Below are 17002 nucleotides of genomic sequence, written 5' to 3' on the forward strand. Positions count from 1 at the left end.
TACACAATACAAAATCTGGAACGGATACCATGTGAAGTTTCTATCAGTCAACTCAATGTCCTGTAAAATGTAATACAGGAGTGTTTTTCCTGTCATTTTCTTACAAAATATGATATTGATTTAATTTGTTGGATAGCAATTGTACATTTTGATAAAATACCATCAGGTTTGGAGTTGAGTTCTGAAGCACACTGTCCTTAATACCTACATTAATATCGGAATTTCTGCCTGGGAGATATTTTTATTTTCATTGTCACTTTTGAAATTTCACCCCCTTCACTTGGTATCAGTTTCCCCTGTTCTTAATGATTTTACAGATGTCTCTAATCATTTTACTAAAATTCATTGAGCCTAGTCTGTTTAAATCCACACCATCCTTTCGCAGGCATTTGTCACTTAAAATTTGTTAAGATCAGTGCTGGTTTTCTGGGGGAACGCTAGGGGATGTGTACCCCAAAGATTTATTTCACGGACACAAATTTTTTATTTCATTTTCTCGTGTTGGTAATTGCAATACGAACGATACCAGTACAGTTTTTCGTGGGAAAAGCAATGTCATTGACTGTTTAAAGCATTTCGAAGCTGCGGCAACCATTCTCGACAACTGAATCGCTGGCAGCCAGTTAGACAAGCATGTAATGCCCTCTCCCGCTAATAGTGGGTGATGGTAGTGCTAAACGGATATGCATACGCTCAAACGCTGAGCTACCAAAAGGTGTATTTACGTTCCTGTCACCACTATCCTTCACAATTCATTGTCTTCTTTGTTTTGTTGTTCCTTATTCGTTTGCGTTTGCTGTTCCGTTCTTGTCAGTTGTGCGAAGTTTTACAGTGTGTCCTGTCTTTTGTTGCAACTTGTAAGTTAAGTTGGAGGTGAGAGATGAGCAGAAAACTAAAAGCTATTTTACTTGTTCTTCTGCATCTAAAAAACCAAAAACTGTCAACAATTCGTGTGTGAGTGAAAAGCCAGGAAGTTCAATATCAGTGGATTACGAAAGTGAGAATCTAAACCTTCATTTGAGCTGTAGTAAAGTCAACTGAAGAGTCCGAAACTACTTTTTTTATTTTTATTTATTTATTTATTTATTTAATTTTTAAGTTAGACTTGTTGATTGTCATGGCTAAAAACAGACAGGTGGTATCCCATGCTTCAGTTATAAGTAATTTTCGCTGCATTATATCCAATGCCGGAGTACCCTAAAACTTTGAATGAAAATTGTTCAGAGTTTGCCACACTGTTCTCTGATTTTGTTTATGGAAGAACTGCTTACTGACGTTCTGTGCAGAATTCCACTTTTAACCAGTCTTGAGTTTGTGAACAATGCTTTGGCTGAGCGAATAATGTTTGGAGGGACTGATGACCTCAGTTTGTTCCCTTTAATCCTTAAACCAACCAACCAACTTACCTACCTTTGTGGAATTCAAAACAATCTTTTATTGAAAAATATTTTTCTTTATACTATGACCTGTTTCAGACTATGAGATACATCATCGGATCAGTAGTTAATCGTCATCAAAAGAAGTAAAAACATAATACATTGTTCCATCTGGTTTTTACATCCTTTTGACTGTACATATCTTGGCTACATGCTTTTTTTGTGTCTTGTTTACTAGTTTAGGAAGATAGAGGCTTATGATGTTGGTCTTATTGATTGAAACCAGTTACAAAATAAAGAAGAAGTTTTACGCCCAAGGAATGTTTTGAATTCCACTAACTTTAAACATTTTGTCACAATCTACTTCAATGGTTTTGATACTAATGAAAATATTGTGAGCAATTTGAAGCCTGCACCTCCTCATTTGGTAAAGAACATAAATACATCTCATAATACATTGGAAGTGTTTATTTTAAATGTCAAATTATGATTCAGGTACATCATATTTTGGAAGGTCCTTGACAGTACATTATCTGTCACATCCAGAAATTCTTCATTGATTAACAGCATAAAAAATACAATTTGATTTTGCTAAATGTCTCCCAAAAAAGAAGTAGAGGTTCTAATCTTAACTGGATTTGTGTCACAGTACTTGACATAGCTACTCATGGATATTGTAATAACTTTTTGGTGATATAAGCAATAGTAAGGCAGCATGTTTCATATTTACAGGAAATGTAAAGAGCTCAGTCACATACCTCTGCGATGTGAAGAAGTTGAGAAGCCTGAAGAAGTGAAGATAAGAACTTACATTGAAGACAGGATGACACAGGCATTAATAAGGTATGGCTGTTAACATTCAGAGTTAATTTTGTGTATTCTTCTTCTCTCGTCGTCACCTTTTTTAGCTTGAGGAACCTGCCTAATCAGTCCTTCATTGAGAACAGTAATTGTAATGTTTCTTTTAAGGAATTTTTTTCTGATTTCCTTTGGTTTTGGTCTAATACCTATTATTAATGGACATGATGTCAGTAGTAGCCTGTTTATTATGTCCACATTGCCTTCTTCTTCTAAGAATTTCCTGGCAATCGTTTGTCTGTACAGATGAAAGTACTTACTGTGGGCCTCGGCTGCTTATTCTGGTAAACTACATATGGGCAAGAGGGCATGTTCAATGACAGTTAAACCATGCAGCAAAGTCTTGCATTCAGTGGGAGACATAGGGTGCCATGGATAAAAATCAATAAACAGTCTTACTGTTTCAACAGTACAAGCAGAAAAGTCGTCTATGCCTGTCTTACATCCATTGGAAATAGCTTCTAGAATAGCCCTGAATCTGTATGTGTTGCAGCTCTACACCTATTATTTTTGCTGATGTTTTCAAGGTCTGCAAGAAATCTTCTACTGATATTTCCATCATTACTATTTCTATAGCCTTGCTTGGGAACATAGACAATTAATCACAATCGATTTCTAAACTTTTTTTGTGTGACTTTTTTTTCTCTGTTGAGCAAGTACCTTTTTCTCTTTTGAATAAATTCGCCACGTCTTGAATATTATTTTATAGGACAAATGCAACAAAAATTTGGAAAATCTAATTCGGCATTCCATACGGATGGGCCAAACTGAATAGCTCTTGCATTTGTTACGTTGGGTTTTGACAAGTCATTGAAGTCCTTTGAGGTAGCCTTGCAAACGTAGCATCTCATTGTCGATGCTGGCCCTGTTGCTGCGTTGCAGACCTATGTATATATCATAGTCATCAGCAGTGTGTGTTTCACACACTCTGTTCTTGCAATTTTTGTTTCGTGTAATTTTTCGCCTGGTGCTATACCAATTTTTTTCAGCTGTTTCATGAATACATCTTATTCTTATTGTTCTGTGATGATCCTAGAAAATGTTAATAATTTTAATTACATATCAGATCATAACATAAGAAGTGAGCTGGGTTTCGTATGCGAGACAGCCCGTGTGTGTGATGAGGGGAAATTAAACTGGATATCAGGGGCATATAATGCGTCTCAAAGCAGCTGAACACTATTTGCTTCTTCGAGGCTATCCAATCAAGCCGGCATGCAGTACACTTAACACCTCACCAGCAGGGCCGAGGGACAAGATCAGCGGAATGATAGGGAACTTTCCAATGCATGTAATGGAGGAAACTCGAGCATAAATTTGAGTGACTGTCAAACATTAAGATGATCAAATATCGAAGAAAGCTATCAAGAGAGTATTCCCAACAGATATCACAAAAGGCTGTGTGCACCAAGAATCAGTGTAGAATGAAGTAAAAGCTCAAAGAGGGGCACATTAAACAAGAGAGATATCAGGAATAGCAACAGTGGTAGCAGAGAGGAGATTTGGCGAAAAATCCTAGCAGCCGAAGTGCAGTGATGCTTTGTAGCAGCACCTGATGGAGCTGTGGACACTTCAGCTATGACGATGATAGAATCTGGTGGTCGAACTGCAACTGCAAGCTAAGTAGCAGTTTTCAGTGTTCATTGGAATAGCATTGAATAGTGACTGCCTATCAATGTCTCAAAGAATCAAGGTAGAGGAAGTTCAGTGAATATTAGGAACAAGCTACTGTTTGGTACTTGTCTCTTGTACTATATGGCAAGAGGCTCTTGACTAATAGTGAGTTACTTCAAAGTGTTGTTTATTTGTGATTTAGGCCAAGTGGCTAATAATTAGCAGAATGAATGGCACTCATTTCTGATAAAAGTCCTTCCTATGGGTTATTGAAGGCATTTGACTTTCTGTTAAGGGGTTTTGATCTGACACTTCAATAAACAAATGACCAAATGTAATAACTTGCTACTTCAGTAGATCACTCCTGCCAATTCCTTGAAAATTACCAGCCTGTTGTAACTGAATACCCATTCCAACCAAGGAGATTTCGTCCTTCTCATGTGCATTATAAAGGTTGACAAACAAGCTAACTAAAGCCATATTGTTGTTAGCGGCCTGATTGCACCATGCAGATAACACCAAAAACCGAAAGGAAAAAAAAATGCTTTAGGGAAAGAGTGCCAGGCCGCAACAGGTCTGCACTAGTGAGAAGATGATGGTTTAGGATTTTTCCAAACAATTAGGTCTTTACTTGTGCAATTAAAAGTAGAGGGGCACTAAGAATGACTGAAATATGTTCACATCACAATCACAGTTCTTTTAAAATTTTTGTTTGAACTGAATTTTCTGTGAACTATCACAGCCTCATTTATAGATAAGTCCCAATGCATTTATGTCATCATTTGGAAAATCATTTAAAACCCCTTCCAAATACAATATTAATTGCTTGCATCTATGATTAAGCAAGATGTGAAGTTGAATCTCTGTCCATGTGGCAGTCATCTGAGAGGATTCAGTTATGGTTTAGCACGGCTTTTTAGCTCTTTGAAGGATACTGCAACAGGGATAGACCTTCTTATTAGCTGTTCAGATTATTGTGTGCTGTTTCCTAGTCTTTCCTTCGAGAAAGTTGATAAGGTTTGGATATGTGAAAGTCGACTTTTTGCTTGTAAGTCTTTACAACTTCAATCTAGTGCTTGCTTGTATTTAGATATCTTTAACCATTTTGGGACCCTCAACATTTCCAGATTCTCAGAACATTATTTGACTGGTGTATGTTGACAATGTGGCTCCAGAACTGTTTCTTAGTAGCTGTGCAGTACGCTCTTAACTGTCTACTAACTATATATATACTCTTTGTCTTTAAATATGTCTGCTTGTGTTCTGTATATGTGTGGATGGATATGTGTGTGTGTGCGCGAGTGTATACCCGTCCTTTTTCCCCCCTAAGGTAAGTCTTTCCGCTCCCGGGATTGGAATGACTCCTTACCCTCTCCCTTAAAACTCACATCCTTTCGTCTTTCCCTCTCCTTCCCTCTTTCCTGATGAGGCAACAGTTTGTTGCGAAAGCTTGAATTCTGTGTGTATGTTTGTGTGTCTGTCGACCTGCCAGCACTTTCATTTGGTAAGTCACATCATATTTGTTTTTATGTATATATATATATATATAATCTCCCACCACCACCACTCCCACCCCCTGTCACAGAAATTAGGCTCTGATAATATGCAATTTTCCTTAAAGTCCAGTCTTTTTACAAACTCCTTTTCAGAAAATCTCTTCATAAGATGTTAGAGGACTTTCCTTGTCATAATTTTGGCTTTTGAAGGACGTAGGATAAAAACTGAATGCTTTCAAAATTAATTTCAGAGATGATGTTTTTTATAGCTAACAACTAATTAATATAAAACAGCTCTACAAAATCAAACTGCAGTATTCAGCAGGTACTGTTCTAAATTTCCAGTAGAGAAATGATATTTCTATAACACTGCAGTAACAAGTATGCAGGGAAACGCCCAGAGCTATGACAAAAAGGACGATTACTAATAAAAGTAGTAAATAATATGAATGAAAATAATTATAAATGACGACACATACCTGGATCTTTGGGCAAGTAAAAACACACTTTTAACACATTCAGCAGTGCCCCATCAGACTATCACAAGAAGTTACGCATTCCAGGAATTACTTGCATTTGAAAACTGGACTTTTGGCCAGCTGTTAGGGCAAAATACACCTACAGGGTGCTTTTGAGTAACTTAAACATACTTGCAGTGCGCCTTAGCAGTTAAAATTTTGACTGAGAATTTCTTTCGGTGTATTCCTCATGTGAGAAAATTTTCAGGGTAGGTTTTGAAATGTTGGATTGGACCGTTCCCGTGTTAGTAAATCCATATACAAGAAATCACAGTGAAACTTATGTATTTGTGATCCTGGATACTTTAACCAAGCGCACAGAAGGAATATACTTGTGGAAATTATGCTTTTAAAATGTTTGTAGCATCTTGTACAGATACACCAGCATAACAAGCAGTGCATAGAGAAACTAGTTTCACTGTATGCTTAAAATTTCTTGCCTTGCTTCTTGATCATGTGGTTTTATAATATTCCTTACTATTTCACTACCTTCACGATGACTTGTCTGTCCCTTCTTGCAATCTAAAGATATTGTAGAGGCAGAAGATATAATCCCAGTGGCTAAAGGTTCACCAGTCATTAATCTGAGCATTGTTCTTGCCAATATAGAACAGTAATGAAATAAAAAAAGTAGTTACAGAAATGTGTGCTGCCATGCCGTGTCATGCTACACGTTCTGCCGCGTCTCAGTTTGTGCCTAACCTTGTATTTTGGTCCATGTTATTGCAGTTATTATTGTTGTCCCTAAATCTTAATCTGCATTATTTTGTCCATAGTGAATTAAGAATTTGTTTTAAATGTTTGTATGACAATTACCACCCAAACAACAAGCATCTTGCGACAAAAAATAAGTTGTTGACACAATTGCACAGCCAATATGTATAAGTTGTTTTGTCTTTTGTTTTTCACTCCTACCTTTTGCTTCATCTCTAATGATCTAACTGTCAGTCATTCGTTAAATCGTGATAACTCTTTCCATTCTTGCTTCATACGTAATTTTTTTAAGCATTGACATACAGCAAAACTGTCTGAAAAGTCATGAAATTTCACAATACCTTCATCATCTCATTGTACAAGGTTGTCTGTAGCAAGACCTGCATCATTGACGCCATTCATCATGCACTTCAGTTTGGTCAGCTTTAAATTTTCGCCATCATTCACACACAGCAACATCACTCATAAAATTTTCTCCATGTACTTTACTCATTCTTCGATGAATGTGTGCTGCATTATTCCCTTTGAAACAAATACTGCTTTGCAATTTGCACACGGTAGCAAAATCAGTTGAGGTGGCTCTTTTTATGTGACTGCAGCTCCACACAGTCTGGTCTTGAACTCGGTGGTGACAGATAGAGTGGTGCAGGAGATGCACAATCACTTTCTGTGAACACAACCTGCTTGTTGCATGTCTGGCATTTATGCTGTGCTATGAGAACTTTAAAAAAATTACCCTCATACACATGCATCATGTATATAAAAAATATCACCACCACTTAGTGTGCTATACTGGATGGCAAAGTGGTCATTTTTCAGGAGGGAATGCCCGTCCAGAAATGCAAATTTTGGCCCTGCAGTGCACTTGAGTTTGAGAAATGTGGCATGAAAATTTCTTCTAATGTGTTTCATATCTAATTAGTTATACATTCCATTAACCACCAGTCTGAGGTAAAGCAACGTCTGTGCCTCATAGCCTTCCTGCACATGCACCACAGCTTTTCTAAGTCCTTTGTTCTCGTCCTAGTGTTGTTCAGATATGTGATATAATCACATCAACAGCTCTACTGCACTGATACACAAATATAGTATTAAAATGACCAGTATGCTGCTGCTATGCAGAAAAGTTTCCCAGCAGAAATACTCTACATAATTCATCATTCAGATCAGTTGAGAAAGTTTATTTGGAGCAAAAACATGCCCTTGGAAAGCTTCCAGTGATGCTTTTTTTAAAGCTTCCCAGTAACCCTGGATTTCTCCATGATGGTTAGGTAGCTTAGGATGTCATCTGGAATGACTCAACATGGTTGCAACATTTCTGTTGTCAAAGATGTTGGGTACTGAGCCATGACTGACTTCCACTTTTTACACTATTGCCTCGGTTGTGACACACAGGTCTTCAAACACTAGGTCCTCCATGTTTCTTGAATAACCAGTGCTTTGCAGGGAGATGATTTCCTATTTCATTTTTTGTCATTTACACTTGTTTGTCTTCATTGGAAGTTTGTCTCCATTGGAAGCATCTGTGCCACCTAACCACTCTGTCGTATGATGGTGCATTGTTGCCGTACACTTCCATCAACCCAGCATGGATTATTGCAGCACTGTTCCCCTACAAATGAAGAAAATAAGTTACTGTGTGATAGTCCACAAGAGGCTACATCGTTTTGTTTTGCCTCCTCAAGTGTCGTGGTGCAGTACTGTGGTGTGGGGATTTCAGTGTTTACCATACTGCAGACATGTATGTACAAACAGAAGTGGTGATTAAATATTTGACCACCCCTCCCAGTTGTGATCCAACATTAGTTGTAAATGTGGCAAAGCCTTCTCCTTCTGTGCAACATATTCATGTTCCATAATGTTCACAATAAATGACAGTGACTCAATGTTCATTCCAACAAATCTTCATTTTATGTAATAAAATGGTACACCTGCAGCTGTTCTTCTGATGTTATTTATTATGTAGCTATCAGTTCTGGTGACTGAATACACCATCTTCAGGCCCCAATCGACACTGAGGAGTAAACTCCAATCATATACATGATCCCATCAGTGGCCTACATCTGTGAACTGGTTGCCGTAGACTACTGTAACAGTGATGTTGTGTCTGCAACCATCAACTAACAAATGAGCCACTTGGTAGTTGATGGTTGCAAACACAACATTGCTGTTACAGTAATCTATGGAAATCAGTTCATAGATGTTGGCCACAGATGGGATCTTATATACAACTGGAGTTTACCCCATCAGCATCAGTGGAGGACTGAAGATGGTGTATTCAGTCACCGAAACTGGTAGCTATATATTAAATAACATCAAAAGGATGGCTCTCACTATCCCATAAACAATTGGTTCATCTGCCTGTAGAGTTTTCATGTTGACTGTCCCTTGACTCCCTGATGGTAGATACTGGTTTAGACAACAAAAGCAATGTTGGTGAAAATTCGACTAAATACCTACCACACAAAGGCCACAAAACTCCAGTCCATGGGCAGTAGCTGAAAGTTAGTTAAACTATCGAGTGTACAGGATTCCTGCATGATTCATTTGAAAAAAGTCTAAACCTTCCTTTAAGTTAGTTTATTGTTTTTAAGATATGAAAAATGGCTATCAAGTCCATATGTAATATCTCAACATGAATTATGCTATGTTACTGACTGTCTCTGTTAAAAGTTTACACCCGAAAGCAGGCAGATGATCTTTAATCGAACCTGATATTCTGAATGTTCTAAACAGTCACTGACCCACAGCTACATGCGAGTTAAAACATGCAGTTGTTCAGGAAGCTTCTTATAAAAAATTGCTCACCATAACGTCTCATAATCTGCACAAAACACAGCACGCAGAGTTTATGTACAACATGAACTGTTCACAAGCAAATATCTCCTAAAACTAAAATAAACCACTCACAAAGCCCAAACTTTCACAAAATACTCAGTTCTGTCATTGCTTTTCGTCAACAACACGAGAACTGATCAAAGGTGCGAATGACTTCATTTTGGTACAAATTTGATCAGTGCAGTTTATAATAGGTGTTCACCAGAAGACAGCTCCTGTGAGACTATCTCAACTCGTAGAGCTGAGGCACAGCGCCCTACTCAAATGTATGGGAAATGCTGAATTCCTATTGGCTAGTATGTTAAGCAACCAGTTGGATCATCTTGAGCACTTGTATATTCGTGGTATTTCTAATGTCAGCCAATCAGATTACCACAAGTAACTTAGACTAGAAATCTCATAACTTCAAAACTAAATAAAATTTAATGAAAACAAAATAAGATTCCTTTCCACAGATTAAAATACTAATAAATTTAATACTCAGCACCCCTTCTGGCTGCCTTTCACAAAATCATTTTACTAAAATATTACATTCTCACTTTATGTATGTCCCATTTGCTCGCTCTCTCTCTCTCTCTCTCTCTCTCTCTCTCTCTCTCTCTCCCTCTCTCTCTCCCCCCCCCCCCAGAACTCTCACACAACCAAAATAAATGAAATATTGTAATTTTCCACATTACTTTTAACTGTCAGAAATCTGTGGTAATGAAACTACAGAAAATTCTAGAAAATTAGGTTATATTGACCTATCCTCTTGGTTGTAGTTTCAAGTGATACTATAGATGAATGCATTACACTGCCTAACTCAGTTTCACAATGCCACAACAGTTATTATGTGTTTTAGGTAAAAATTTATCTCTCTGAAAGTATTGAAGTTATTAGTATGAAGGCTTTCACGACCGGATGACATATCTTCTGGTAAACCTTCCGGGATGTAAGGTCGTGGTCCATGAAACTCTTCAGCTCCTATCGTTTCGTCCAGAGCTGCGCTGGACATCTTCAGAGGGGTGTTTCTCCTCCGGTGAGTCTTGCCGACTGACGGGTCGGACGTCTGAGAGCGACTTACATATCGTAGAAAGTGGGCGTGACCAGAGTTACACGTGATATGCAGAGATAATCTTTGTCAGAGATAAAACTTAACTATCGATCGTAATCTCGTCACAGATAATACTGTCTAACAATTCTGTAGTGCTACTGTCCAAATATCACTAAGTTTCATGGTCTCTTCTTTCCGATTAAAATTATCCCTATGTTTATATATTTCAATTGCTTCTCTACAAAGCCGTGGGTAATAGTTCGTCGTCGTAGATAAAATTTTTGTTTCGGAAAACCTCACTTGATGATTTCCTGACTGAAAAGCATGTTTTGCTACAGCCGATTTATCTGTTTTTCCTAATCGGCAAAGACTTCTGTGTTCTTTTAACCGTGTATTTACGCTTCTTTTTGTTGTTCCAATATAAACTTTACCACATGTACACGGAATTTTATATACACCACTGGCTGATAGAGGAGCGCATTTATCTTTTACAGACCGGAGAACATGACAAATTTTCTTCATTGGTCTAAAAACAGGTCTAATATCATGTTTACTTAAAATCTACAAATAATACAGTGATGTCCGAAACTGTTATTAATAAGTCAGACAGAGTTTTATCTCAAGACGAAATTTCAGTTCTTGCAAAAGGAGGAATCTACGCTTTAACACCTCCGAAAGTTCCTGTTGAGGATATTATTGCAAATGTAGAAGCAGGTATACGTACTCTCCCCAAAGAAACTGCAAATGCAATCCGGATCGAAACCACTAGAGTATTATGCCACAGTAAACCTCTGGAAAGTAATTTAACCAATGGCGAAAGAAAGGCTCTAAGAGATTTAAATGCAGATGAAGACATAGTGATTGTTCCTGCTGATAAAGGGAATGCTACTGTCGTTTTAAATACAGAAGATTATCAAAGCAAAATTTTGAATCTTTTAACGTCAGGACAATACAAAAAACTTAAAGATCCTACAGCCAGCGTACTACGGAAAACAAATAATCTGATAAAATCGGCCACTTCTATTCAAAAAGAAGAAAAAAGAGCTTTATTGAAGACTGAAGCTGTGTGTCCTAGTCTCTATGGCCTACCCAAGGTACATAAGAGGGACCTTCCTCTGAGACCGATTGTTAGTGCTATCAATTCTCCTACGTATGAAATAGCAAGATATCAAGCAACTCGTTTATATCCATATATTGGAAAAACTGACTCATGTATAAAGGACTCACGTCATTTTATAGAGAAAATTGAAGGTTTAATTCTGACTCCTGAAGATATTTTAGTAAGTTTTGATGTAGTATCTTTATTTACTATGATTCCAGTTAACGAAGTTATGGATTTTATAACAGATATTTTTCCAGAAGATCTGACTGCTCTTTTCAGACATTGTCTTACTTCCAGTCAGTTCCAGTGGAATAATGAATTTTATGAGCAACTTAATGGCGTAGCAATGGGTAACCCATTGGGTCCTGCAGTAGCTAATTTCTACATGGAGAAATTCGAACAGTCAGCCTTGGAAAAAGCAGATAAGAAACCATCTCGCTGGTATCGGTATGTAGACGATACATTTGTGGTCTGGCCACATGGTAGAGAAGCCTTAGACGAATTTTTTGATTACCTTAATAATATAAATCCAAGAATCCAGTTTACCATAGAGAGAGAAAACGATAACAAAATACCGTTTTTGGATGTTTTAGTTATGAGACAGACAGATGGAAGATTGAAACAACAGATTTTTAGAAAAATAACGCACACAGACAGATACTTACATAAAAACTCTAACCACCATCCACAACAAAAGAGAGGTGTGATTAAAAGTTTCATTAACAGAGCCAGACAGATTTGCACGCCAGAGTATCTAGACGTCGAATTAAAACATCTGAAGCACGCTTTTGAGAAAAATGGCTACTCAAAGAAAGTAGTAAGCAGAATTCTGCACCCAAACAACAAAAAGCCTAAGGACAAGCCCGAAAAACTATGGAAGAATAGTCTCTCTCCCTTTATAAAGAAAGTAACGGATCAGATGGGAAAGATTTTAAGTAAACATTATATTAGACCTGTTTTTAGACCAACGAAGAAAATTTGTCATGTTCTCCGGTCTGTAAAAGATAAACGCGCTCCTCTATCAGCCAGAGCGTATATAAAATTCCGTGTACATGTGGTAAAGTTTATATTGGAACAACAAAAAGAAGCGTAAATACATAGTTAAAAGAACACAGAGGTCTCTGCCGATTAGGAAAAACAGATAAATCGGCTGTAGCAGAACACGCCTTTCAGTCAGGAAATCATCAAGTGAGGTTTTCCGAAACAAAAATTTTATTTACGACGACGAACTATTACCAACGGCTTTGTAGAGAAGCAATTGAAATATATAAACATAGGGATAATTTTAATCGGAAAGAAGAGACCATGAAACTTAGTGATATTTGGACAGTAGCACTACAGAATTGCTAGACAGTTTTATCCGTGACAAGATTACGATCGATAGTTAAGTTTTATCTCTGCATATCACGTGTAACTCTGGTCACGCCCACTTTCTACGATATATAAGTCGCTCTCAGACGTCCGACCCGTCAGTCGGCAAGACTCACCGGAGGAGAAACACCCATCTGAAGATGTCCAGCGCAGCTCTGGACGAAACGTTAGGAGCTGAAGAGTTTCATGGACCACGACCTTACATCCCAGAAGGTTTACCAGAAGATATTGAAGTTATCGATTTGAAATTTAACAGCGTGGTTGTTTTATCCATAGAATTTCGTATACTAAGTATGAAAAAATCGAGTAATATTATAACAGTACTTCTTCAGATTCCTAGAGAGTATGTGTAACGTATTGCACGCAGCGTTAGACAAGTATATGGCTCACTCGGCCCTGTAGCCAGTGTCAGCTGTGACAGCTTGAGAACCAAAATCTCCTCTCCTCCCGGCTCAATGGCAAGCTACGCCTTCAGTGCAAGATGACAACTCATAACAACTTGCTGCATTACAAAGTGTACCATTTTATTACATAAGTGAATGGCCAAAGTCCCTCAAACCTTCAATCAGAAAGAAAACGTACGAAAAAATCTATATTTTGGCTCCAGTAGGTTCAGATATTGTTTCTCAAGTATTAAAACAGCTTCATGTGCATTATCAAACATTTGTTCTGATTCAGCACATGTAATTATCTTAACTCATCAAACCAACTGATGTCAAATCAGGCAAAAGGGATGGCAGTGTTTTATCCTAAAATTACTTTGACATTGTTTGCCAGTACTTAATTACTTCACATTTTTTTACTATTAACGTGTTGACAATCCTTCATGTACATTATGCCAGACACCAATGCCAGGAAGCTAACACACACAACATTGACGCCTTTGTTGTGGTCCCCATCTGATGCACTCATACACACACCACTGTAGCCACAGAACGTATTAGAGCGATGCAACAGTACAAATTAACAAGTACAGGGTACATACATACATACATTTATACATACATACATTAATCCTTATTCCATAGATCATGAATACGACATTTCGTATTTATACAATCAAAAGCCTTTGAGAGACCACAAAATATCTCAATGGGTAATGTTTGGTTATTCAATGCATTTAATATTTGATCAGTGAAAGCATATATAGCATTTTCTGTTGGAAAGCCTTCCTGAAAAACAAATTGACTTTTTGTTAGTATTTCGTTTTTACAAATATTTAATGCTAACCTTGAATACATTACTTTTTCAATAATTTTGGATGAAGCTGTCCGAAGTAGATTGGGCAGTAGTTGTTAGCATCAGACCTGTCCCCTTTTTTATGCAATGGTTTAAAAATAGCAGATTTCAGTCTACCTGGAAGAATACCCTGTTTCAGTGAGCTACTACATATGTGGCTGAGAATCCTACTTATTTGTTGGGAAAAAGCTTTTAGTACTCTATTGGAAATGCCATCAATTCCATGTGATTTTTTACTTTTGAATGAATTTATTATTTTCCTAGTTTCACTAGGAGAGGTGATTTGAATTTCAGTTTTATCAAATTGCATAGGTACTGTCTTTTCAATATATTGCCTTGCATTTTCTAATGAGTAACTAGATACTATTTTCTCTACAGCACTTAAAAAATGATTATTAAAAATGTTTTCTACTTTTGACTTCTTGTTAAGAAACTTTTCATTGTTTGATAGAAATAGTCTTCCCGTGCTCTCAGTTGCCCTGTTTCCCTTTTAACAGTATTCCAAATTGTTTTAATTTTATTATCAGATGTGCTAATCTCAGACATGATGCACATATGTCTGAACTTTTTAATAACTTTTCTTAATACAGTGCAGTAGTTTTTATAATGTTCCATTGTTTCGGGATCATTACTTCTCCTAGCTGTAAGATACATTTCCCTTTTCTGTTTACAAGATATTTTGACCCCTTTAGTAAGCCATGGCTTTTTATGTGGTTTCTTACAATTATATTTCACTGTTTTCAAATAGACTCGCAAAGGTACCATGAAATAGGTTAAATTTTAAATTAGCATCATGTTCCCTGTTCACCTCATCCCAGTCTAACTGTTGCAAGCTTTCCCTAAAATTTTGAATTGTTAAATCGTTAATTGAACGCACTATTTTGGAGGACTGTTTTGCATTATTGTATGGAGCTATATCATATACTGTAACTAGCTATGCATTATGATCAGACAGACTATTCTTAACAGGAAAAGTTTTTATTTGATTAAATTTATTTTGGTCTTTGAAAACATTATCTATCTGTGTGCTGCTTTCCTGTACCACCCGAGTAGGAAAATCAATAACTGATGTCAAATTGAAAGAACAAAGTTATACTTCAAGATCAAGCTTTCTATCAGACTCTTTCAGAAAATCTACATTGAAATGTCCACAAACAATAATTTGTTTCCTCTGTCTGGCAGCTTGCACAACAAAGAATCCAAGTTTTTAAAAAAATACTTGAAAATTTCCCAAAGGGGACTTACACATGGCTACAATTATACTCGTAAAAGTGCTATTATTTAGTTCAAGCTCACACGCACATGCTTCTACAGGGTGGTCCATCTGAAGTTTCGGATGAGTTTATCTCGAAAACTATATATTGGGTAAAAATAGTGGGTAAGAAAAGTTCGTAAGCTAAAATGGGGACATCAAATGATACTACACGTGACCTCCAGCCCCCACCCTCTTGGGTGGGGTGGGAGGCAACTTTTAAATCTTAAATGCAAACCCCCATTTTTTATTGCAGATTTGGATTCTCCGTAAAAAAGTAGTCAAGTTTTGTCTGAAACATTTTTTAAAACCATCTGAATTTTGAATAATGTTTTCGCTTGGATGTCGTCTGTTTGGGAAACAATCCGCATACAGATACGCAGCTGCAGCGTAATTGTTATGGCGTTCACCTAAAATTAACATCATATCAACATTCTCTGTAGAAGGATAGTGAGCCATGTTTCACTAAAGAATAATTTACTTTTGTCATTTGATGTTTACGGTTCACAATCTGAAAGTGAACTGACATCTAATCACATTGCACCGACCTTTTTACTGAACCATAGTTCGCAGTTTGGCCACGGTAGTGCCACAGTCAGGTGAGTAAAGCAATTGTGAAGAGTTCCCTAACGACATTTTAATGCCATTCCACCTCCCTCCATTAAAAACTGTGGTGGGTAGGATACATTTTGCAAAAAAAAAAAAAAAAGCTTAATTTGGCGTAATGAAAGAATTGGTGCACATTTTGTATCGATTTGATGTGTCCTCCTTGGGTCATTCTAAATAAATTGGAGTTCTTCCCCAGTTTTAATTTTTCTCGATTTCTGTGCCATCTGTCAATGGTTTCAAAAAAAAATGTTTCGGACAAAACTTGATTACATTTTTATGGAGAATCCAAATCTGCAATAAAAAATGGGAGTTTCCATTTGAGATTTAAAAGTTGCCCCATCCAAGGGGGCGGGGGCTGGAGGTCACTTGTAGTATCATTTGATCTTCCCCTTTGAGCTTATGAACGTTTCTTACCCACTACTTTTACCCGATGTATAGTTTTCGAGATAATCTCATCCGAAACCTCAGATGGACCACCCTGTATATGTTGCTCTAAGCAAAATTTTTTAGTTGCCAGATTTTTCACACTGCGACAGATTTTAACATATATGGCAACTCCTCCTCTCTCCATAGTGCCTCTACATTTGCTGAAAGCATATATCCACCTACATTTACCATTTCCTTACCTGTGACTATGACATTGTTCATGGCTAGTTGGTTTTCATGATGTTACGATGCAAGTTACTAGATATGGGTGTAACATAATTACGGCATACCTAAATGTGTGGTGTAGGAAATGTGTAAACCAAGAAATTCTGCAAAGTGATACAGAGATGCTTAAAACATCTGAACAAGTGCAGATTGATAGCTGAGTGACAACTGGTCAGCGAAGGACAGTATAACGGCTCTGTCCCTACAGAAGGTCAGTCACTTCTGCTTAAAAGCTCAAATTGTCCTTAATTTGGTGATGTAATTTTAGTTATTTATTCTTTATTTGAACGCCTCTTATAATTCATCATCTATCAAAATGCTCATTGCAAAA

At 37.1% G+C, this 17002-nt stretch overlaps 1 protein-coding gene across 1 annotated transcript in view; it reads left to right on the plus strand.

Moving 5' to 3' along the window:
• LOC126248088 (uncharacterized) overlaps positions 1-17002 on the plus strand; it is a 237304-nt gene that overhangs the window by 169219 nt on the left and 51083 nt on the right. Inside the window, exon 7 of the mRNA XM_049948752.1 lies at positions 2109-2219. Coding sequence (XP_049804709.1) covers positions 2109-2219 — 111 coding nt within the window. The remainder of the gene's footprint in view (positions 1-2108; positions 2220-17002) is intronic.

Source organism: Schistocerca nitens, chromosome 1 (assembly GCF_023898315.1).
Source record: "Schistocerca nitens isolate TAMUIC-IGC-003100 chromosome 1, iqSchNite1.1, whole genome shotgun sequence".
Classification (NCBI taxonomy): Eukaryota; Metazoa; Arthropoda; class Insecta; order Orthoptera; family Acrididae; genus Schistocerca; species Schistocerca nitens.